The sequence below is a fragment of the Melanotaenia boesemani genome, chromosome 11 (assembly GCF_017639745.1).
Source record: "Melanotaenia boesemani isolate fMelBoe1 chromosome 11, fMelBoe1.pri, whole genome shotgun sequence".
NCBI lineage: Eukaryota > Metazoa > Chordata > Actinopteri > Atheriniformes > Melanotaeniidae > Melanotaenia > Melanotaenia boesemani.
Window position 1 is genome coordinate 17,645,800 of NC_055692.1, and position 24,592 is coordinate 17,670,391.

Genomic DNA, 24,592 nt, shown 5'->3' on the forward strand with positions numbered 1-24,592 from the left:
TCAAATAGGGGGGAAAAAACATTTTAAGATGACCCATATGATGTACAGATTACTTTCTTACCTGAAGCATCTGACTCCCGATGCCCTCCCTCTCCTTATACGGGCGTATGACGCCATCTTCATGTATGAAGCGAGGAGGACGTAGAGGTTCAACATCTTGTGCGGTCTCTGCAGCCCTAAAATCAAGCCGGAAGCCACAGGAGAACACATTGTGAGAGACAAATTCCTTCTCAATGCCTTGACATTTCACTGATTCACCATGACCCAGACAGCCTACCTATAGTCACCAAATCTACATAAAAAATAAGTTTACCAGAGTACTTTACACACATTGGTGTGGTAAGCTCATGATCACATGACACATACAGAAGTAACCAATAACCAACCAACCTCTTGATCCCTTGGAAGGTACTGCTGGCCATATCAATAATGCCTCCTGTGGGCCGGGCTACGGCACCAACTAAACCTTTGCCAACACCTTTAAAGAAGCCTGCTGCACCCTCCTTCTGGGCTCCTAAACAAAAACACACAATCACATTTAAAAAAACCTCCTTAAACATTCCCATAGCTGTTCAATGTCCTGTGAATTAGACAATAAACCATAATAAATGCAGAAACAATATTTTTTATTGCACCTATCAATCTCAACATACCTTTAATAGGTTTGGTAACAATCCCTGTGATTCCGCTGACAAATCCCTAAAAAACATGAACAACAACTATCACCCAACACATTTACTATTTATTTATTTAAACACATTTATTACACCATAATGTCCAGTGGTGAATCCTCTGTCAGGCCTCTTTCCAGTATTATTTCTAGTTTCAACAGTTCAAGAAAAGTATCAAAAGTTATTATTTCTGCTGATGAACAGAAAGAGATGTCATGAAAAACAAAAATAGTGCAACTAAAAACTGGTTTACGAACAGAAACAAGTCCTTTTCCACCCCTTGTCAGTCCCTCTTTCAGACCACTCGGTTGCCTGTTCATAGCTTCTCGTCTCTTCTGCTGATATTCCTCATCCATGGTTATTGCAGCTACACCCTTTGCCATGGCACCTGTGATCCTTGAAGCTGCACCCGCTATGCCCCCTGTTCAACAAAAATGAAGTTAGTGTATTAAATGAAAAAAGCACAACAGTTGCTATAAACTTGCAAAAGCATTCACTTAAACCAAATTGCTGTTATATTTGCTCTCATATATCTGACGCGATGGTTGTAAAACAACTTCCGTACAGCAGATGTAAACATGAACATATCGACAGCAGTCAGCCATGCACATACAGATGACAATACAAGGGAAGTTTGAACTTTACAAACATTTTTCAATAGTCAGAAGAATATTCTCCAAACAACATTTTACTGAGGTGTTTCATGCTTACCCACAGCTCCTCCAACCAGAGCCTTCACACCGAGAGCCATTCCTTCAACAAACTCCTCAGGACCCCGTATGGCGCCCTGATAAAAAAGAAAAAAATACAAGAGAGCAATTTAGCATGAAGATGATGTTAAGAGAGACTATTTAGGATGATGGAAGGCCAAACTGTGAACATTAATCTTGAAATGCAATAACTCTACTTTTATTGTATTTAAACATTTTAAATATTTGGTTTTTAATTAGTACTTACAATAACCAAAGCCCCAATTAATACTAAAACATTTTTTATGTAAGGTTCACCTCAAATAAGAGCGATAAGTCATTTCAAGGTCTTGTTTCCTTATTTGTGATTTTTTTTATTCAGAGAAAAGATCTATTTCATGTTTTATACTCCTACCTGATAGGGTTCATAAAAGAATGCCTCCACACCCTCTGACAATCCTCTGATCAGCCCAAAGGGGTTTCCAAGCACATCCAGGCCCAGCACAAGCACATACATCTGTTTAATAGCCTGAAACATAATATACATTAACAAAGCCCATTTTTCCATTAACTGGTTTAAAAGAAAAACACCTAGACATGCGACATGTAGGCTTGTTAGCATTACCTGCTTCGAATAATGTCTGATGACCTCCCACTGTAGCTGCTGAGTAGTACAAAACTGGAAAGTCAACTCAAAGAAGGCCAATCTGCAGAAGAAAGAACACAAAACAAAACAAACTAATAAGAGGTCAAGGAGCATAAACTCCTCTAATAACAGGCACACAAACCTTATATATGTTATATGTGACTTATGCATGTGTATTCTGGCCTTCCTTTGTATTCATACTTGAAGACGACGTCCTGCACATCAGTGAGAGTTGCTCCGATGCTCTTCAGCAGCAGGTTGAGGGACTGCAGAGGAATAAGTTCTGTATCTCTCTTTTCTTTCAAACCATCTTCACCTCCTGTGCTCAGAGAGAAACTCAGGTGCAGCTGCAAACAAAAAAACATGAACTTTTCCTTTTCAATCACTCATTTTTATCTTTTAATTGACCCGTGTCCTGCAACTGGATGTTGCTTTATTTATGTTTTATTGTTATTTACATTTCATCACACTAGTTATTGCTGATGATGGAGTCAGTGGTGAGATCACCTAAGACACTGACTCCTAATAGTTAGTCCTAATAGTGACTTAATAGTTAATTACTGCTTTTACAAACCTTGATAGGGGAAATGTGGAAGTACTCATAGAGGCTGATAGGAGACGTATCAGCTGCAGAGACGTAGTTTAGCTCTGTCTTCATGTACTCTATGTCCTTTTCAAACAGTTCCACCTAAAAGAAAAAAGCAAATAAACACACAGGAACATATAAGTGTGTACACAGTAACTGTTAAGTTTACAGGTATAATATTCTTGCACTGCAGATTTTTTTAACAAACTAAAACGTATGGCAACCCTGTGTGAATGTGTGCAGCTGACCTCCTGTTCTGAAGTCCTGATGCTGGCGTTCTCAGGGGAGAACAGGTCCAGGATGGCATACAGGAAGCCAAGATCAAGTTTCAGATTCATCTCTTGAATTAACACCATGAAATACCTGAGATGAGCAGAAGGTCTAAGCATCACTTTGGAGCAAAACTTGGAAAACATACAGATATCTGTTTGCAGCTAAAATGAACAAGGTGGGTTCAACAAAGCTTAAGGCAAATGGGACTGTTAGAGGAAACTGATTTATCTAACAGAGGACAACATTTGCCATCTGCGCGTTATCTAGTCTTAAAGATCTAGTACCTAACTTTTGCCATTTTCTAAGGTCAAAAAGTTAAGGAGTGGGTCTTTAAAGAAATATAATGTACATTACAAGGAAAAGAACATTATGAAAAGGAAGTAACAAGAATTACTTGATGCGAGAGATATCCGAGTGTCCTGCTGCTCTGGTAATAATGCAGATATCAGTTAGAGGTTTGGGTTCTGGAAGAAAGATTAAAATCATCTTACAAACCAATAGTGGGGAAAAAAAAGAAAAAAATGAACAGCTAGAGTCTGATAAATGAAAGACAATAGAGGTGGTAGATTAACAAACCTGAGTCCATAGCAATAGACTTTGGCGGTTTTACAGGGTAAAACACGTAGGGGAAGATGGCGCCTGGCAGCTGATTCTGGATCTGCAGGAAACATGTATAAACATAAAACTAGTGTACTGATAACAAGAAGATTGGACCCAAAGGAAAATAAAGACGGCCCCTTTAGCAAATTTGTAGTACTGAAAGAGAGGTTGGATTTCAGATAAGGTTTGGAGGGGCCCATATCACATTTTCATTTCTATCAACGGGATCCACTAAAATAGATTTACATGTTTTAATACTTCAAAAGCACGTGTGTTTTCCTCACACTGTACATTTCTACTGCCACTTGTGTCACTTTGTCTGAAACACTTTGTTTTTGCCCATTTCTTTACAAAGCTTCACTCATAATGCCCCTCTCTGCTCTGATTGGTCAGCTGGTAGGTCAAGACAGCTGCTCCATTCTCAATTAGGCCAAACTAGACAAACATAATCTAAATAAGTTTCACAGTTTCACTGGACTGCTAACAAGATTGGCTAGATAGCTGAGGAGCAGGATCTTTTGTGGGACAGAAAGCTTTTGGGGCAAACCTTTAAATCCATAATTAAAGAAAAAGAGAAAACTTAAGTTTGTTTTAGTTATTTCTTTTATTTTTTCCATGTAAATTGAGAATGTAGTAATGTTGTTACTGTGTTCTCTTTTGGTCATGAGCATTGAACAGTTTAAATCTTACAATCATCATCAAATGCAGTTCACCTGTATGCGGTGGATCTGGACTCGATAGGTTCTCTGTCGTGGTGAGACGCTGTACTCCACCTTCACCCCAGGCAGGAAGTGCCTCCTGAGAGGAGCATCAGTCGGCTGAAGCATTTGCATATCCATACCATTGGGTGTAAAGGACACCTGAGTGACAGTAAAAACATCATGAAGTTCAAGAATTAGGCCTGAACCTACTTTACATTGTCTACATTAAATAAGGTAGTTAATCAATTAGTATACAAACTGTACAATCTTTAGAATATAACCTGGAAGTTGTTCTCCAGGTCGACGATGGCGTGGTCTATGGGCCCGGATTCAATGTATTCCTGAAATTTGCTCTCCAGCATCTGAGTTTCTTTAGTGCTCAGAGTTTTCCACCGGTTCTTTTTCTTAGGCTTGAGCTCCCAAACCACATCAGAGCTAAGAGAAGAACAGGAACAGAAATAGAGTGCCATATTCATAATGTCAAGTCTACATGATTTACACTTTACCAAATGTTTAACACAGCATCCGATTCTGGTATAAATGAATGTGTTCTTATCTTATTACACCTGTACTATAGTATACTTAGTGTATTTATGTCACAGCACAGGCAGTAGCTGCTGCATCACTCACATGCTGAGCTGAAAGGAAGTGATTAAAAATCAATATTTTCACTGTAATGTGCAAGATAATCATCACCTGACAACCGAATGTCTAACAAATTACATATTTTTAAGACCATTTCATAGCACACATAACCTCTGCTGTAGGATGTTTTCTGTCTTGTCATCTTTCCTGAAAATTCCAAACTGTACTTTACCTTTTACTAAACACACACAATGAGAAAGTACCTTGTGATCCCAATAAATGAAACCTCCTGGCTGGTGGTGTTGTTGACCAAAGACACACCCACGTTCTGAAGCGACAGGATGATTTCCTGTTCGGCCAACTGCACCTTTTCATTCCCACAGACCAGTTTATAGACCTGTTGATCCTCAGTGAACAGCACAACACGTTGTAGACCTTTGCATAAAAAACAGACACTAATCTAATCTAGTTCTGTATCTTACAGCTGGAAAGAATTCAGGGATTTTTTTTTCAAATTCATCAAGGATGAAAACAAGCTTAGAATGAAGTTAGATCACTGATGTAGCACCTCATTATCTGCATGTTCTGGTAATTTTACACATCACCATCAACAAGAAAATAAATAAATAAAATACACTGGGAAAATGTGAAGATCATTTCATGTGAATAGAAAATGCTAAAATATAGAAGCCTGGTCAGATTCTTGAACTTTACCTTCATAAAAGGAAATGACAAAAAGTTTCCCGTCATTGTTCATGTCCTTACGCAGGTCCTACAGATGCAAGGGTAGACAAACACATACTGTAGACATTCGTTCATACCTTAGAAATGTTGTGTAACCCTGTATATAACCTATAACACTGCCCTAAAAGACTAATACTCTCCCTTTACTTTACTTCATTATGTTACTTTATTAGCCAGAGATTATGTATACCCCCTTAAAATAAGCAATGCAGCAAAGTAAGTTCAAACATTATCCTCTTATTCAATAGACTACCAGCACAGACTTTTTTCCCAACTTCAGGGCTTGTTCTAGGTTTGCTGAAATTATTCTGTGAAAATCACAAAGTATAATTAGATCAAACCAATATTCTGAATAAAAAGTCTCTGTTTACAACTACAACTTCAGGCACGTTCACAAACTGACTCAGGTACAGTACCTCCTCGCTTCTCAGCTTCCCAGTATAACTGCCACACTTCCAGCAAAGCTCTCGGGACCCAGTGGGCGCTTTCCAGGTGTAGTACAGCGCTTTCCCAGCCTCCAGCTCCTCCTGTTCTACCTCTTTTTGAGTACTGCACACAAAGCAAATGCACCCAGACACACGAAGTGTATCTTAGAAAATCAGTTTAAAGTGAAAAGCAGAATAATTCACTGATTTGAACACAGAGAGAATACAGAACTGTAAAACACAAGCGAGCCCGTCCACCAGACGTTACACATGCCAGCGATCCAATCTAAAAAACTTTCAGAATACACAAACAACTCAGAGAGAAACAACAGTAATACCGGCAAGGCACCCAGAGATCTCTAATGTCTTTCCTGGAAAGTTAAGGTTTAAACATAGCATAATGGAAATAATAATAAAAAAAAAAAAAAAAAAAAAAAAAAAAAAAAGGAACAGGAAGGCCCTCTATATGCACCGAGATAGAAAGTAAGCAAATACTAGTTACTCTCACAAAAGCAGAAGCAGAAACTGTAACTAATTTGGCAAAGTCCCATCAGCAGCAGTCCAAACTAAAATTTCTACAGGTAAAGATGACAATGCTTGAACATGGACAGCGTAAATGGTTTTAGATGTCTAACCTGCTCCTTTTACTTCGCTCTTTAATATTTAACATTTCGCACCAGAGCAAAATTCTTGCAAATAAAAAGATAAGATTGTACGTCCTCGATAAATAAATAAATATTCCGGGTGAGACAAAGTGGATGCAGTCGAGTTGGCCACTGAAACAGTGAAGATATTATACACACTGAAAGAAATGTCATATTTCCAGTAAAAATGATACAATGACCTGATGTCACTTTGAAAAAAGGAGCAGATTACACTGACAAAACAGATTCAGAGTCAAAGCATCATTCTTCTACTGGTTTTAACTTCTATGCTTCATCTGATCAAACTCTGCACTCGAACATCACTTCAAAGCCACTGTGACAAGAGATATTTAAATTTACACTAATTTATACCTTCATGCTTTATTTCTGCCTTTTGACATTTTGCGATTGGTGTTGAAACAATATTCAGATCACAACTGATTGTTGATAATTTAGGGAATTTGGGGATTTGTCTACCTAATGTCATTATTGGATCCTCACTAGTTCTCCTGTCCTGTTGTGTGGTTACAGCTTCCTGTGCACGTTTCAGTAGATTCATGTTGATCATCACAACTTAAGCTTTCTCTAAAAATATTTAAACTCATATGAGATCTTTAGAAACAAACCTTTGCTATTGAATGTTTATTTACTTTATTATAAATATTTGCTTTTCCTACACTATTCAATGTTTCCTAGTTTTTGTTTTGAGTGCAGAGTGTGTCAGAGCAGTTTCTACCCTTTTTATTTTTCTACCTGTCCTCCTCCATTGAGAAGGAGAGGTCAAGCAGATCGTCAGCCACCCACGAGGACACCGTCAGGGGGCTGCAGGATGCAGCACAACACAAACAAAAATCATTGTACCTTTTGGTCATTGTTTAAATCAACAAAAGACAGCAGCACTGTCATTCAACAAACACATACAAATGCAATGAAAATGTAAATGCTGTGAATGAAGAAATATAACTTTAGGGAGTAAAGCAGTCATGCACCAATTGGAAGACTGGCAGTTTAATCTCGATCTTCTCCAAGTGTCCACAACTTAGATAATTTTACCCCACATTGCTCACAAAGTGCTCGTGTGTGATCTTGTTTGCAAAAAATGCCCAATATATAATATACATAAGACTTTAAGGTTTCAAACTATTTCTTATTAGTTTTCCCACTTCTATTTACTCACCTCTGGTAGAAGTGAAGAGTCTGGTCTTTAGTATGGTTGATGAGGAGAAAGGGGGCTGCCCCATCATGGTACTCAGAGAATCGAATTGTGGCCAAGTGCTCTGATAGATTCACATCTACAATGATTCCACCCACCTGCAAATCCAAATTCAAATCCTTTATTGTCCAGAGGGAAATTGATTTTGCAGCCAGAACACACACACATAGGACAGACATCACATCAAAACATCAAAAAACAAATCAGAACCAGTAGCATATGCTTAAAATAAGTTAAATAAAATCCCAGCTAAAAACAAATGGAACAACTCTGTCACTTTAGGCCATTACTGTTAAGTCGGTGAACAGCAGTAGGGACAAACGACACTTTAAGTCTCTTAGTCCTCCCAAAAGAGGCCTTGAAGCGACGGCCCGAAGGTAATAAAATAAACTCATTCTAAAGAGGGTGGTTCGGGCAGTTTAATATAGAATGAGCTTTCCTCACCACATTTTTGTTAAAAATTGCCAAAAGTCCCTCCTGCTGGGATCCAGAAACTTTGCCAGCAGCTTTCACTAAACAACCCAAGTGGTTTTTATTTGCCAAACTTAGGCTCCCGAACCAAACAATGATACAAAAAGAAAAGAACAGAAACGCACGGTCGTCTGGAAAAGGTCACTTAAAAATGCTTTCTAAAATGCAGAGGAAATCTGCTGGAACAACAATAAAACCAAGGTCTTCACTGTTCTTATATAAAAAAACAACACATGCAGTGTGTGTGTGTGTGTGTGTGTGTGTGGGTGTGACTACTCACAGAACTGTCCAGACGTAACAAAAGGCAGTTCTCTGGTTGTGTAAAGTCAATAGTCAGAGGAGGCGCTAAGCAGCCGTCTACTTTGATCTTCAGCCGCTTGGTGTCGTTTTCAGGCCAGAATGGAACAGCTGACTAAATGAAAAAATAAATAAAGTAAAACAGGTAAAACTGCCATTTTTTAAAACAGAGTCATCAAGAAGATGTAACTGATGTGTGAAAAGGAAAAGGTTTCTTTATCATGTTTTAGTAGCATTAACATTATAAAAAGAAATCATTACCCTACACTTTCATTAACTTAACATCTATCTGACAACCCCACAGCTCTCCTTGTCATTAATGGTTCAGTCTGCATGCATGTCTTGTTTGAGGTGGGACAGATGTAAATTCTACTTTGTTTGTGTCCAACCTGGTCTGGCTGAGCTTCAGTCCAATTTTCTTGCCCCTCCTCACATATGAAGACACGATGCTTGGTTCTGTTAACCAGCATGTAAAATGGTACAAAGGTCACGATGCGGGTCAGGCTGAAACTGCTTGCATCAATCTTTACACCAACCTGAGAGAAGACAGACATCAAACAAGCACAACAGATCATAATGTACTTAAACAATAACAAAACTTGCCTTAATTGCAAACAAAAGTTTTTTTTAATTTACATAATACAGTAAAGTAATACAATACAATAAAGTAATGTCTGAAAGTCAGCACATTTTCCAAAATCTCACCAGATAATCTTTGTATCTGCCTTTACATTTCACATCTCCATGGCTACCAACTGTGTCCAGGGAGAAGTCATCTGACAGTTCACTATCAGAGATCATAAGACGGATCTGAGGGCAGGCAAGAATTAAAATCTCATTTATAAACAGTACACATTAATGGACAGAAGCTATTAACTATGCACCGTACAAACTTGACTCAGTATTTTTTGCCTACAACAAAAAATAGTTAAACTTCAAGAAGGCTTAACAGAACCAGGAAAGCAGTAGCTCTTCAGACACGTTTTGACTGGATTTAACTAAAAAATGTCAGATATTTTCCTCTGTAATTCAAAAAGTTGGATCATTGAAAATTGCTCACTTAACAAACATAAATAAAGAATAATTTCAGCAGATAAACCATTTTCCTATTACCTTATTGTTTCTCAGAAAGTGCCGCGGCTTGAAGGAGAAGAGCAGGGGCTTGTCATAGTTGAACGGGTGTTTACGGTGGATATCGTCAGCCTTGTACTGTAGCAACCTGCCCGTCTTATTCACCATCCAGTATGGTGAATGGATAGCAATCTCAGTCTGTCCTGGATCATATTTAACATGGACTGCAATGTCCAACTCAGCTCTCTTCTGCTCTGTCCCTTCTTCAACATCTTCATCATCCTCTTGTAGAGACTGGAACACAATGAAGGTGATTTCATCCTGGCCACTGTGGAGGCTGTAAGACAAGGTTATTCATTTATTCCAATTTAAATATACTTGCAAATGAAAACAAAGAGAAAGATTTAATCACTGAAGTTATCAAGTTCATACAACTTTTAATCACATCCTCCACAAAAAATTACCACTGGGCAGTAATACCTTAACTCCCCCCCTGTATAACTGCTGTTCTGTCACTGTAACCTCATATATACCATAAAACTATAGTTAAAGGAACCTGCTAAAAGCTTCTCCCATTGCTGAAATGAGATTGAACCATCAGAGAGAAAAAACAAAAACAGTTCTCTTTTGCCCAACAGCAGGGGGAATAATCCACACACTACCAACCAAACACACATGTACCAGTGCACTTTCATCATGCAGACAAAAGAGGGGAAAGTAACAAAAAGGATAATTAAGTCAATGAATGAGATTGAGGTCAGACCTGTATTCAGCAGACCAGTCCTGAGCCAAGTAATCCAACAGGCGGAGAGCAAGACTTGACTGGTTGATGACAGCAGTGTGGAGTTCAGCAGAGTGGCCTGGGTTCAGAGTAGCCTCAGGGGCAGAAATTCCACTGTCCTATCCACCAACGGGTAGAGAGGAGCAATAAATACAACAATAAATCTAGAAAATCACATTTATTTTCATTCATCAGCCTGCAGGAAAGAAAGCATTCAGATAAACACATTTTTAACAAATTTCTTTTAACAATATGAACACAAAGCTTAAGGTCACTGTCTGGTTTTTAATGAGGTATGGTGAATGATCCTTGCATTATAAGGACCCTCAAGATAAATTTGTATGCCCTCATTTTAAATCACAGATATAACTGACTTCTTACGGAGTGACAAACTTTTAAAGAAAATCAGCTGGACTTGTTGCATGGTAATGAAGCTGTGCTTTAAAGAACCTCCTTATGCAATTAGTATTAATGATTTAAACATTCAACATGCAATCATTTAATTTACAAAGATTTCTGCAATTACATTTAATAGTGGTATTAATGATAAATAAGGTGTGATTTCACATTTTGGAACAGAGCAATGAATTGTTGTATAGTAAAGGATTTAAAAAAATTAATATGAAGTATATCATCACTTGAAATGATGCATTATGACAGTCATGGCTGTCATATCCTACCTTTAGTTTGTAGGCGATGGGGTAAGGCAGGAGGTTACGTAACAGGACAGAGGGCCACAGGTGAAGCACAAAGGGCACATCAAAGTTCTCCCCAACACCTCCCGTGTGTTTGAATGTTACTGTATCCCTTAATGGAACCATGTTGATCGTCATAACACCACCCTGATCCCCGTGGCGACGGCAGGTCTGCTGGAGGTGCTTCTCAGGGAGATGGTTGTTGAAATCCTCATAACTGAAGCCCTCTGAGCACTCAAACTGTTGACTTTGATCATCGGCATCATCCCCTGTTATTGGCTGAAGACTCAGTTCAGACCTGAGGATGCCAGCAAATAGTAAATGTGAATGAGGGGGTGTTTGTGCGATTCGGAATGAAGTAGAAAAACAAAAGGAGTTTAGTAACGTGTCCAGAAGTGAGCAAGCTTGTTTGTGCCTACCTATACGAGTCCAGAGGCACAGAGAACTCCTCAGTAGGAAGAGCTGAACCCAGACAAACAGATCCTTCAAAAACTTTGAATGGTATTGAGAAATGATTGATGATCTGCAAAGAGTCAAAAACAACAAACATAAATAAGTGTGCTTATTATTAGATATTTAAAAATAAATCAAATTAATTGAAAGTGAGTAGTAAAGACACATTGTTAATACCATCTCTTGTGCAACCTTAACAATATTCCTAGAAACAGTATTATAAAAATGAAGAAATGCTAATAAATGAAAGAAGATGATTGATATACCTGAAAAGGAGAGCGGATCTTGATGAACTTGCTGCCCTTCAAAGAGTAAATCTGACAAACCAGGAAACGAGTGACTCCAGAGTTTTGGTGCATCACACTGTACATTCCCCTGCCCACTTTGATCAAGGGGATCACACTGGCTGAGGTGTGCCCCACAGGAGCTGAAAAAGGAGGAAATGTCAACAGTCTTTAAGATATATTTTTGACTTGGTGGAAACTTTATCATATCTTAAACTTTAACAATGAAACCTGGAGAGAAGCTAGGTAAGGACGGAGGCACTTTACTGTCATTTTTCTTACACAGTGACTTAAAGTCCTTTCAAGATATTGCAAAGTCAGATTACTGACTCTAGAACAAGCACAGACCTAGTTTTCAGATGAAAGCAATTATTTTTTAATTACCTATAGTATTAATAGTAAACATACTGTTAGGGCTCTGCATCTGCATTAAGTAAAATTTGTTAGTAGTAACTTCAGTTAACCAGATGCAATAACCAAGTGATAACTGACGTAACTGAATGTAAAAAGCAACTCACTAGGTTGGATGTAGTAGTCTTTTCCACTGAGGGAGATCATGGCTGAGAACTGATCAGAGTCAGTTTTGGTTGAATAGTCCATCCCGAGAGTTTCACCATCCTGAAGCTCCACTGTGTTGTTGGTGCTCTGCTTACTGATGGGACAAAACATCTCACTGTGACGGACAGAAACTGGCAGGCCCAGACGATTTTTCACTACAAATGGAGCTTCATCCTTTTGGAAACACTCAGCTGTCTGTTGGGCAGCCTCTGCAAATGCCTGGAAAAACACAAAAAAAAGCACAAAGATTATATAATCCTACACAACCTTTGGTACTTTGTGTAAAAATTATGACCACCCTTTCCCCCTTCTTCTTACTGTGCCCAGGTTACTCAGCATGGCGAGTCCACATTTAGACAGTGTGATGTTGAGCTGGTCATTACTGCTGATGACGATGACTGTCTTATAGTCTGGGACAAAGTTATCCACCTCGTCTGAGAAATATGCTTGCTTCACAGGCTTCTTCTTCATCTGGTTAAAAGAATAGTAAATATTACACATACCATATGGGTTTACGTCTACATGTAAGTCAGTACAATTTTTTTATATAGCGCGTTGTACAGATAAAAATCATAAAGTGCTTCACAACAACTAAAACTGAAATAAAACAAGTCATAACAATAAAATATAAAATTAAAAGACTCACCAAGGTAGTTAACATGGGGCCTAAAAACTACCTTGCTTGTAGTTTGCCTAAAAACCTGGTATGTTGCCTAATTTCCGGGATGGCATAATCTGGGGCAATAATTAAAGCTTCTGTTTTGTCTGTCTTTGACTGAAGAAATCTGTCATTTTTATTTTCTTAAAATGAAAAAAATGAGATTTTGATTTACATGTGTAACCATAAAAGGTGCTCCATGCTTGTCAGTACCTTTAGTTCCAGTGTCCATGGTCTGAAACCATCTTTGTTGTCATCTTCTAAGGGTTCCAGCAATGGCTCCCACACACCAACCATCTCATTGTAGTAGTGAACCTAAAACAAAAGCACATTAAGCACAACTAAAGTTCAAGAGCCAGCATTTACATGAGTTTGGATTTGACATTAAAAAATATAAGTCAAATGTAAGTGAGATTATGATTTGTGTGTTTATTTATAAACATCTGTGCTCGGGTGCATTACCTCTAGGTTGAGCTCGCTGTGCAAGTTAATGAGTGTGGACCAGTTTTTCACATCTCCAGAGAAGGAGGACTTGGCCAGAAGCATGGGAACGGTGCTGTGTCCCACTCCAGCCTCCAGTGTCACACAGATAGATTTTATGCACACCTGCAAAGACAGAGAGTCATTGACATGATGCGGCTAAAATCTCTTTATTTCATGTACATTTAAAAATCCATAGGTTAATAAAAATAAATTAATAAAAACAAGCATACCATGTTACAACAATACAGACACACACCTTTAAGGACTCTCCCTGAGGTATCAAAGGGGTCAGTGACTTTGTGTCTTCATCGCCCTCCTCTTCTAAAAACCAGAGCTGGAGCTCCTTCCAGCTCCGTTTCTGCCATAAGTCCACAGGAACAGGGCTGTCCAGGTCCCCGGGGGTCTCTGCCTTGGGAGTCAGTGCTGACTGAATGGTAATAACTGTGTTGATGATTATTGGTGATACCTAGGCAAAGAAGTACGCAACACAGAAATAAAACATACAAATACCACAATTTAAAAAGGTAGAAATTAGTATTTCACCCCTGTGCCAAATTCCTTTACGTCAGCATTTGATTGCTATAGAAAACAGGAGGATGAACTTATCCTCGTGTATAGTACAGTATGAGGACATTTTGACTTGTGGAAGAAAATATAAGCGGCATAATAACAAAACAAATACCTTCAGTGAGAGAGAATTGATGGACACCTCCATAATCTGAGGGGAAGTTGGGGACTGAGTACTGTGAAAGAACACCTGACAAGGCTGCAGTACGGTGGTCACATTGTTTTTCCTCATTTCTCTTAAGAAGGGACACGCCATAACCTGAAAAAAAAAAAAAAAAAAAAACACAGCCAAGTATATTCTTTAAAGATAACACTGATTGTTGTTACCAAATAATGACATTGCATACAGTGATTTTTAGTTACACTGAAATCAAAATGCAGACCTTCAGGTCATTGATAGCAGCAGTCATCATTGATCCTTCTGCACTAGATTTCATCTGAAGCTCACAGTGGGTGGTCATCACCAGGGATGGGGCATCAGCACGTGTCAGGTCAGCCACAAACACAATCTCTGGGTTACGCACCAGAACATTTATCTCCATCTTTGATACCAGAGCTGTACCTGAAAGCAGCAGGTAGCATTGGATATCCATTAGTTTAGATCAGACTACGTAAATTGTGTGTATGAAATGTAAACTTTCATACAGTGTAGATGTTGCATGTCTTTAACATAAAATTGTTAAAGCAAAGATGAACGAGAAAGAGATCAACTTACTGGAATCTTTAGAAGTGACAGAGGAGTTGATGTTCCTTTTCTCTCCAGCACCAGCAGTGTTCTTGGACTGTGGCACCTGAGCAAAACCCTGCTGGGTGGCCTTAAGAAAGATATCTGCTACCGTTAGCAGGAACTCCATGCTGGCACACAGGTTCACATCCTGCACCACAGTGTCTAAAATGGTGCCATCACGGTTTTGACGGTAGTTCACCTCCACCATCATGTTCTGCTCTGCACCAGGACGCATTGCCATCATCCTGGCAGAGAACATAAAACAAGTCAGTGAGAAGGTTAGATGCTGAACACAATGCAAAATCTTTTTTCTTAGAACAGGAGAAACGTGAGCAACAGCTAAAACACTACCTGCAGTCAACCGCCATACAGTCATTATATTACTTTATGACCTGACCATCTTGTATAATGAGAAGGTTTAAAATATCATCTCAAACCTTGGGGTAACCATCTTGATTTTTGGTCTTTTGTCATCTAGAAGGCACTCTGCAAGTCGGACTGAAGCCTTCATGGAGCTGTTGGAGAACATGTGCACAGAGGTGGAGATGGCACCCAGAGTAAACTCTGCCAGCTTCAGTTGCTCATCATGTGAATTTAACTGTAGCAACTATTAAAAGAAAATAAAGTACACAGCTTTTATTGGTCACATATTTGCAGAGAAAAAAAAGAGGGCAATTTTTGGTCCTTATCAAGTACGCCTTTAAGTGCATCTATGTCTATCTTTGCATACCTCATTCTCATTAGGGCTGTAAAGGGCCAGCGTCATGCAGTCAAACTTGAAGTTTAATTTGAGGGTGGTCTTCAACTTGCCCTCTTTCTGTGTCTCCACGACAGCAGCTGTCACCACTGTGTTGCCTGAAGCAAAATTATTACAAGAACAGATCACAGGTTTATAGTTCATTGGGTTTTAGTTCAATTTTAGATTCAGATTTTCAGATAAGCAATCCTGGGTTTTCATTTGTGTTTGTGTCAGACTTTATGCTAAAATAATTACAATGTTTTAATTATACTGAAAAACCTAAGCCATTTTCCTAAGCTGTCAAATAAGTGTCTTTTTTTTTTTTTGCTAATATGCACACGTTAACACAGACATGTGTAACACAACTGCTTACTGCTAGCAGGTCCAGTGGCTCCAGAGTCCTGGGACTCTTTGTTGGATACAGAGTCAGAGGAGCGGTCAGCGATGGGCAAAGCAGCTGGAGGTGGAACAGCATCAGACTTCTCCGATAGGTTCTCGCTCAAAGTCCTCAAGACCACAATCATGTCATCCTGGCAGAGGATTAGCTGTTGGGAGCAGACACAGAACATGACTAAAATTACAGCTGACATAATGCTGTAATGTTCACACTGCGGCTCCCTAATCAAACCATCATGGATAAAGGATGGATAACAAACCACCGGTTGGTAAAATTAGGAAAGAGCCTAACGAAGAGAACAAAATAAACACACCACAGTTGTTGTAAGTCATTCATTATTTGATCCCATAAGTCATTCCTTACACTCATTGGCTTTAGATGAGCAGTGATCTCTATGTCAGGGATGCTGTGATACCAGTTGGATGACAGGTTTCTCTGGATTTCCAAGTCCAGGCTGACTGGCTTTAACAGCTGACTCTCTCCCTGAAAACCCCCATTTATGTAAGTAGTTCTGGAAGCAACAACAGTGATACCAAAAGTTAGGGAGAAAATATCAAATATTTGTAAATTCCATGTAAATATAACTGTGATTCCCACTGATGGTTGGTCTCTTACCTGTACATTTTGAGGTCTGTCAGTTTCACAGTCATTATATCCACAACCGGTGGGATTGTAGAATCGCTTTGAAATGGCTGCTTGGCAAAACAGTTTTTGACAGACAGGAGGCCGAGATCAGCAACGATGACATTTGAAGAAGAGGAAGACTGAGGGAGGAAGATGACAGGTGCATTGAAGTGAACATTCAGAGCAATCCGTGTGCTTCGCTCTGCCAGTTCCTTCACACCTGATGCTGCCTTTTCCGCAGCCTGGACTGTCACCTCAGCCAACGCCTCTTTAGCTTCCTGGAAATTATTGATAAATGCCTGAGAGGAAGACAGAACAGAAAAAGAAAAAAAAATACAACAAACTTAATCTGGAAGCAATGACAACTATTGTGCTGTCTTTAATTTTCAGAAAGAGCGATTCTTACCAGTATTGAGGAGACAAACTTGTTGAGAAAGATGACCTGAATGCATCCCACTGTCAGCGTTACAGAGGTGTCAACTTTAGACATGTCCAGATAGGCACCTCCTTCTGTTGCGTCTGTATAGTTTATCATCCGGAAGGCAAACACTTCCCTGTCAGCAATAGACACAGCCTGAGAAAGGAGAAGAAGAAAATACAACAGAATTAAAATAAACAGAGACATATGGGAGCAAAATCTAAACCACAAAAAACCAAAAATTATTTTCAGACATAAATTATGTTTAGTGTTTTCAAAATAAGTGGAATACAAGGAACACAAGATAAAGAAGCTAAACTCAAGATTAAAACAAATGAATATATGAAGAGAATATAAAAAATTACAGCCAGAAACAACAAGCACAGTAATTGCAGTGCTGGATTAAACACTTGCTGAATTACCTTCTTGTAGAAGGCATCTTTGTTGCAGTCCAAGATAATAATGTTTTTCAGGTTGGCTTGGACCTCCATCTCCTTTTTCCTCATTAGGACCTCAGAAACCAGACCTGGACAGTTGAGAGCATCTCACACTGAGAATGCACACTTCACACTAGTTAAACTTCAAAGTCAAATCAAAGAAGTTACTTGGGACCACAGTACTTACAGCTGCAGTGCAGAGAGCACTGTCAGGATATCTACAAGTACATTATTCCTTCCATACCTTCAATACTGATCTCTGAGATCCTGGCTTTTTGTCCGCGAATGAACACTTTCAGGCAGCGGAGATCAGCTCTGATATGAAGATTAACCACATCTGCAAACTTGGATCTTTTTGAAGCTGTGAAGGGAGATGAAAAGGATTTTTTTAAACAGATACTGAAAATATGTATTGCAAATAATAATAAATTAGTTATTTATTTAAATCTTTAATGGTTTTGAATAGTCCAGATCAGTTCCATAAGGCTTGGTAATCTCTGCATTAGTTACACACTTAGCGAGCCAATGAAAATGAAATCGTGAGGTAATATTAAAGTGAAATGCATGAGTTACTTTTTTTCTTGGTTACAGCAGTTTCCTCCTTCTTCTCTCCCTCCTTCTCTGCCTCGTCCTCCTCAGGGATGGTGGGGAGCTCCTCCTGTCCTCCTTCCTTCTTGGTTGACTGAGGAATGAGGTTGTTGAGGAAATTTATGGTGTTGAGAAGAGCCTCCGTATGGAGATGAACATCCAGGGATGAGAAGGTCACCTGCAAATGCAAGTGCATCGGTTAAAACGGACAAAATAGCACTTTTATAAAACAAAACCAAAAAAGTTAAACTTTAAATGTGCTGTTGAATTGAGAGCACTTACAAGTGCTAGTTAATCAATATTTCTCTCACCTTGATAAACTGCTCAGTGTTGTTATGTTGAGACTTGAACTCTGGACCATTTTTATCAGCCTAAAAAAGGACATCCAATCCTAAATGAGAACTCTATTTACAATGCTTTAAAAATATTAACTTAAATTAATTAAAAATATATCTATTGAAGAATAAGGGAGCACAAGTACTTTGATGTACTCCAAGGTAAGAAGATCAACTTCAGTGTTGTCAAGAGTGGTGATCAGCTGAACTTGCTTCTCTTCAGAATCTAAACAGGAAGGAAACAGAAAATAAAATAAATCCAGGATCTAACTGCCAATAATTGACAAGATGTTATTGGAATTAATAATAATGACTTTGAAGTCGTCAAATGCTAAGCGGAGAAAAAAAATCTCCTTACCAAGCTAAGCCAAAAGAAAGGTAACAAAAGAGTACCAGTGGCATTTACTGACCCATGTATTCAGGACACTTGAGGCAAATCTCTCGCAGGTAGGTGTTGGACGTCATGTCGAAGGTGCGTAACTTCAGCTCCGTGCCCAGACGCTCTATGTCCAGGTGGAGAACGGTAACCTCCTGGTCTCCTGACACACGACACAACTGAACGGAAAACTGGACAGAGAGGACAAGATTAAAAAAAAAACAAAAAAAAAATAAAACAAAAATGACACATGGAAGAAAAATGGCAGAATAAAGAGTCTAATGGAAATAACTGCACAGATAGATGAACAAGTTTATAAGATGCACGTAAGACTAAAAGGTCTAAGATTTCCATCACTTACACTTTCATTTTACCAGTACAGATCTGAGTACCTGAAAGTTATATTTGAGCTGTATTTAAATTGCTTACTTTCCATTTAGAAAAATGTAAACAAGGAATCCATATATCCAAAACATAATATTAAATGGCTAAATATTAAGTAAATATAGACAGTGTATTAAAAGTGAAGTAGAATAAAAGGTCATGTTTGAGACCCATGTCAGAAAGATCTTTCTGTACCTCACTGATCTCAAATGTCAGGATCAAGTCAGTCATGTTCTTCTGAGCATCTTCTTTAATAAGACTCTTTCTTTTGTTTAAATCTGCATAGCGCAGAGGCATGGGATTATCTGGGAAGAATGGCGTATCTCCAATGGGAGAACTGGGAGCATCATAGAATAAATCTTCTTCCGACCCTGCAAGATGCAAAAGAGAGGGAGAAGAAAAAGATCAGTTGGTTTGGTGTAAATTAACTACACAGCATGCATCTAAAGACATCCATCCAATCTATACGTGGTTTGTTGGGATTATTCTTTCAAAACTGAGGAGTCAGTGAGTGTTGAACATATTTATTCTCTGAAAGTGGAAACAGTAAATTATCTATCTGCTCAATTATGTAAAAAGCTGCACACATGTAAGAGTTAGTTAAAAAAATTTACCATCTCATGAAAGTCAACTGTTTTTTTTTCCCCAAATAGGCAAAATAACCACCCCATGTAACTGAAACTGAGGACTTTTTTTTCCAGATGCCCATAAAGTTTTTCCTCATGTGAAAAAGTCATGAAAAGGTTTTTATGGAAGCATGCTAATTGAGCCTTTTGCTATAGAAAAGCATAAATGATGTTACAAGGATGTTTAGCCAGTAGTTCACTGTTAGAAAGCTGTTTATATGCTATTTATAGTGTTTAACTGTCTCTCACCCAATGAAGTGATGCTGATGGTCTCGCATGACTCGAAAATGAGAGAAGAGCGCTGGTCTGCTAAGTTCAGAGGCTTTCTTGGAGTGAGCTTAGGTGTGAACGACTGCCTAGACTGAAAAGAAATAACATCAAAACATGAAATTTACAGAAATTTATTATTACAATGAAAGAATTAAAATGCAGCAGTAAAGTTACTAACATGAAAAGTATCAAAAACTACAATACACTTATTTTGTCCTTGGATTACTCTTGAAAATAGTTTTATTATTTGTTTTATTTGATCCTGATAAAACATATGTAAAGCTGTCCTGGCACACACACAACTCTTACCTTTTGATTTGAGGATGAACTAGTGCTACGTGCAGCAGGTCTGCTCTCAGGCAGCGGGATACTATCGACCAGCTCCAACACACTTCGAAGTTTGTCATCAGAAATTCGGAGAGACAACAGAGGAAGTTCTCCAGACATCTTATACCTGAAACACAATCCCAAACACGGGAACAAACAAAGTCAGAGTTTTCACTGGTACCACACTTATCTTACTGGTGCAAGTTTTTGCTAATAAGTGCTAGTGATAACCATTTCTGAAAGAAGATCATCCAGAAAAATAAAATGGATGATGTAATTTAAAAAAAATGTAATTAAATATTTCTTGCTTGCCTTACTCTCAGTACTCAGCTGCAAGCAAACAACAAAGCTGAACAGCTGTTGTAAAGAGGTGTGTTCAAGATAAGTTCTGACTATGTGGTAAAAAAAACACTGCTTGAAAGTTGGTGAAAAAAAATTGAGCAACATAATATATAGTATATTTATCTGGATTACACAGTACTATTTTTTATTTAGTGGTTTCCCTGCAATCTATACTGTTCATATTTTTCCCTCTTCAGTAGAAACTAGAGTTTTATCTCTTGGCCAAATATATGCAAAAAGAAATTTGAATAAAATCTGAAAAACTGCATGCTTACTTTGCCATGCGGGAGTCTTTGACAACCATCGCCCTGCTGAAAACCACTTTCAGATCCACAGGCTCCAGGATGTGAAGCAGGGACTGTCTCTGTTTGCGGGCTTTTTTCCAGTCTCCATCTATGGACGATGACATGTTTTTTATAAACTGTATTGCTACGATCTTCACATAAAAACACACACATACAGTTCATGTTTATGCACTTTTATTGTGTGTACCTGGTTTGCTGTAAAGAAACTGTAAGCTGCTAAGTTGCACATCAAAGCTATCATATGCTCTGGACATGATGTCTTCAATGTTGCTGGAACACACTGACAGCTGAGGCAGATCCTTCTTGCTTTGACTGGACATCTAAAGAGGAAAAAAAAAAAAGGGAGGGATCGTAAAAGTTTCAAACTTTGTAAATCTAATGTCTTAAATAAATAAAGTCTTTGCAGCTCTAAGAGTAAAAAGTAAAAAAAGTAAAAGGGGTAAAAAGATGTGTGGGTCAGGTTAGCCCACACTCTCGGACCTTGAAGTGGCCAAGATCCAACAGCAAGATGTTCTGCGTTCCATCATAAAAGCCACTCTGAGGAATTATGACGTAGGAGGCCATCAAGTTTAAGTTGAGGTCAAGAACTTTCTGTGTTTCGATCACATACAGTAAACCTGAAGAACGAGAGGTCATCAAGTTATTGTGCATACTTTTAACAAATTATGTGCAATTACAGAAAAATACAATACATAGACTTCTATAACAAAAACTATTTTCTTAATGACGATAAAACCAAATATTGATTAAACCTGACAAGATGTACATTTTGAAGTTATTATGCTTGAAAAATATTGCTAACATTACACATTTAAAGTTAAGCCAAAGAGCCTGAAACTCATTTTAACAGCATCCTCAGATTATAATTACAGATCTATAATAAACTCTGACTGAAGAACAAGCTGAATTTGTTTGGATGTGTGTTCATTTGGTCCATTTCTTTTCTGATCTGGTTAACTTTAATACACCACTAACTAAAGTAAAATATTACCTGCTGAATTCACTCAGTAAGAATATAAATCATGTCAAGAGAAAGAAGCTCGATACCAGTTAAAGGAAAAAAAAAAAAAACTGTCGGAAACAATCAGTTTCAATAGAATAAACAGGAACCTGACAATCTGATTATGGATGTGTGCAAACACTGTACAAGAACATTCAAGACATTGAAACCAAGGAATGTAAACATTTGCTCACCAGAGAGTTTAAGATCAGGCTTGAGATACCAATGAAAGTAGAACTTTATACATATATGTGCAACTCACCAGTGGCTGTCCGGTCTCTAAACTGCTCCAGTTTCATCAAAGTTGCATTTGTGAGCTCATCCAGCTGCAGGTCATCAGGAGGCATGAAGAATGCTGACATGCTGTTCACCGTTGTCTGAACAAATAAAATAAACTCAATAAATAAAAGTACTTTTTTCATATTTATAGTCATACATGCAGTGACAAACAGAGCTCACAGCATCATAGATGATTTCCAGGGGTTGAGATTCAACATGAAGCCGCTGGTTAGCACTCTGATCCAATGGGTTGGTCTCAAACAGGATGCAAAGCAGGGGGGTTCCAGCTGCTGTAGCTGCCTTCCTTGATGAAAGGAGGGTTGGTGCCGGCCTGTTACTGGATTGACCAGTGACTTCAAACAAACTAAGCCGGGCTGTGAGTCTGATAGGAAGAAAAGGTGAGGATGAGCATCAGGATCCAACAAGGAGATATAATTAGCAGTACTGAGAGCAAAAAGGGTGATGGCATGCTGTCCAGGAGTATTTGGTAGTAGGCTTGGTACGGACTTGATAATCACAATGGTTGTTAAATATTTTTCTAAACATTTTAGCCATGGTCATGGCTTAAGTGAGAGATTCTGCATTTGCAGAAGTAAATATACAGAAAGGAAAAGCATAAACAAAGATAAAAACAAATTGACAAACTTGATGGCTTGTGCTCCAGGTCTCTGTGTGAGTGTGGACTTGAGCTCTCCCACAGTCAGCCTGATGATCTCATTTCTGTCCTTGTCATCTTTGATGGACACAGACAATCTTTCCATGAGGAAATTGATCTTCATGTCCTCAAACTAAAAACAAATAGCAGGGCATGTATTAAAAGTATACATTGTCTTCTCATTTTGTCTGAAAAATAATATTTTTTCAGTAAATTTAGAGACAAATGGAAGTATACAATTGCTAAATGAGTGGATGTGTGAGAAGGAAGAGACTCACATTCTTTGGCAGATTGGGGTTAACAGCTGTTTCACTGTAGCCAATGGCAGTGTAGAGTTTGGCTTTCTCAGCAGGGGTCAACAGCTCATCAAAACCTGAGACACAGAAATGGTAGAAGAGGAAGAAAAAAAGAAGTGTTGAAAAAGAAAAACAAGTGGCAAAGCACTGACATAAGTGTATTGTGACAAAGATATCCTGCAGAACTTAAAACAGTGAGGCAAAAAGTGAGTTTGCACAAATCTAATGATGCTGAAAGTCAATATTTTGTATGATCACATTTAATTTTCAACACAGCCTAAAACCTCTTAGACAAGATTTTATTGTAATTTCTTTAAATAGCCTTCAGGAATAGTTCTCCAGCCTTCCTTGTTGGCTGCCTTTTATTCTTCTTTCTGTCAAAATGATCCCACACAGCTTCCATAATGTTGAGGTTCAGACTCTGTGAGGATTCATTACTTAATAATACCTAATGACAATGATTTTCAGTCCAGATCCTGTCATCTGAACAGTACATCAGCAGAAAGGCCAGATTAATCCACCATTTCCTGTGTTTTTAGATTTGCCAAGTTTACAGTTCAAAGCACTTTGGGGAATCACCTTGGTGAAAACTTTTGTTCTGTCAAAGTTTTTTTTCTGGGATTCTGCATTGATGAAACTGAAGACACACAAATAAATTATTTGTCTATACAACAGGCTGCTAGTGACAAAGTGTCCAAAGATGCTATTTAAATCGTTTCTGTGACGAGTTTTCTGTTAAGCGCAGACACAAACCTGGTTAATCTCGAGTTAGGTGCTTTTATTAAGCTTTAATGGTTTATAGATGTTAAGTGGCTTAACAAACAAATGACACATTACTGTAAAAATATAGAAGATATGGACTGATAATGAGTAACAAGCAACTGATGTCCAAATTAAAATACTAAAAGCCTGGAGGGCTTTTTTCTAAAACCCACTTTACAAAATTATAAAATAAACAAAAACAAAACTCTGGCTCCTTGGAAGCAGAAGATAAAAAAAATGAGGAGCATATCTTTATTTTTAACATCTAACCTCCAGTCTTGATCCTCTTTCATTTTTTGTATTAGCTTCTCCTCCCCAGTTCCACATCCAGTTTAACCAGCCCTGAGACTCCTCCTCCTCCATCTTCATCCCTGGACGATAAATGCGCAGCCCTGCCTTACTTGCCTGGGGAAGAAATAAAATGTCAACAGCTCTTTTACTCGTGCAAATAAACTAAACCAAAAGAGAAAACATTTATTTTATTTAATTAAACACTGGACTGAACAAAGGAATTTACGGTCTATGGTGCATTGCTGTGCTGAGTTGAAACCTCTACCTAAGTGTCAGATTAGAAACAAAGCGCTAGAGCAAGTTACTATACTGTATTTTG

The 24,592-nt window shown here is 38.3% G+C and overlaps 1 protein-coding gene across 1 annotated transcript in view; it reads right to left on the reverse strand.

The window, feature by feature from the left end:
• Positions 1-24,592, reverse strand: part of vps13a (vacuolar protein sorting 13 homolog A) — a 35,652-nt gene that overhangs the window by 4,642 nt on the left and 6,418 nt on the right. The window contains 59 exon segments of the mRNA XM_041998385.1: positions 62-176; positions 391-514; positions 654-699; positions 929-1,092; positions 1,383-1,458; positions 1,776-1,889; positions 1,986-2,067; positions 2,208-2,353; positions 2,581-2,694; positions 2,841-2,955; positions 3,260-3,329; positions 3,442-3,523; positions 4,179-4,325; positions 4,448-4,601; positions 5,015-5,186; positions 5,466-5,523; positions 5,912-6,044; positions 7,318-7,386; positions 7,742-7,875; positions 8,529-8,660; positions 8,935-9,081; positions 9,251-9,355; positions 9,659-9,953; positions 10,380-10,516; positions 11,078-11,390; positions 11,512-11,615; positions 11,812-11,972; positions 12,348-12,606; positions 12,706-12,858; positions 13,259-13,360; positions 13,508-13,651; positions 13,785-13,994; positions 14,211-14,354; positions 14,479-14,657; positions 14,811-15,067; positions 15,260-15,429; positions 15,553-15,677; positions 15,935-16,106; positions 16,322-16,469; positions 16,574-16,881; positions 16,989-17,156; positions 17,423-17,526; positions 17,682-17,798; positions 18,011-18,203; positions 18,337-18,396; positions 18,507-18,586; positions 18,771-18,927; positions 19,316-19,491; positions 19,996-20,107; positions 20,326-20,470; positions 20,961-21,078; positions 21,178-21,310; positions 21,471-21,607; positions 22,253-22,367; positions 22,450-22,651; positions 22,915-23,057; positions 23,203-23,297; positions 24,253-24,273; positions 24,276-24,387. Coding sequence (XP_041854319.1) covers positions 62-176; positions 391-514; positions 654-699; positions 929-1,092; positions 1,383-1,458; positions 1,776-1,889; positions 1,986-2,067; positions 2,208-2,353; positions 2,581-2,694; positions 2,841-2,955; positions 3,260-3,329; positions 3,442-3,523; positions 4,179-4,325; positions 4,448-4,601; positions 5,015-5,186; positions 5,466-5,523; positions 5,912-6,044; positions 7,318-7,386; positions 7,742-7,875; positions 8,529-8,660; positions 8,935-9,081; positions 9,251-9,355; positions 9,659-9,953; positions 10,380-10,516; positions 11,078-11,390; positions 11,512-11,615; positions 11,812-11,972; positions 12,348-12,606; positions 12,706-12,858; positions 13,259-13,360; positions 13,508-13,651; positions 13,785-13,994; positions 14,211-14,354; positions 14,479-14,657; positions 14,811-15,067; positions 15,260-15,429; positions 15,553-15,677; positions 15,935-16,106; positions 16,322-16,469; positions 16,574-16,881; positions 16,989-17,156; positions 17,423-17,526; positions 17,682-17,798; positions 18,011-18,203; positions 18,337-18,396; positions 18,507-18,586; positions 18,771-18,927; positions 19,316-19,491; positions 19,996-20,107; positions 20,326-20,470; positions 20,961-21,078; positions 21,178-21,310; positions 21,471-21,607; positions 22,253-22,367; positions 22,450-22,651; positions 22,915-23,057; positions 23,203-23,297; positions 24,253-24,273; positions 24,276-24,387 — 8,268 coding nt within the window.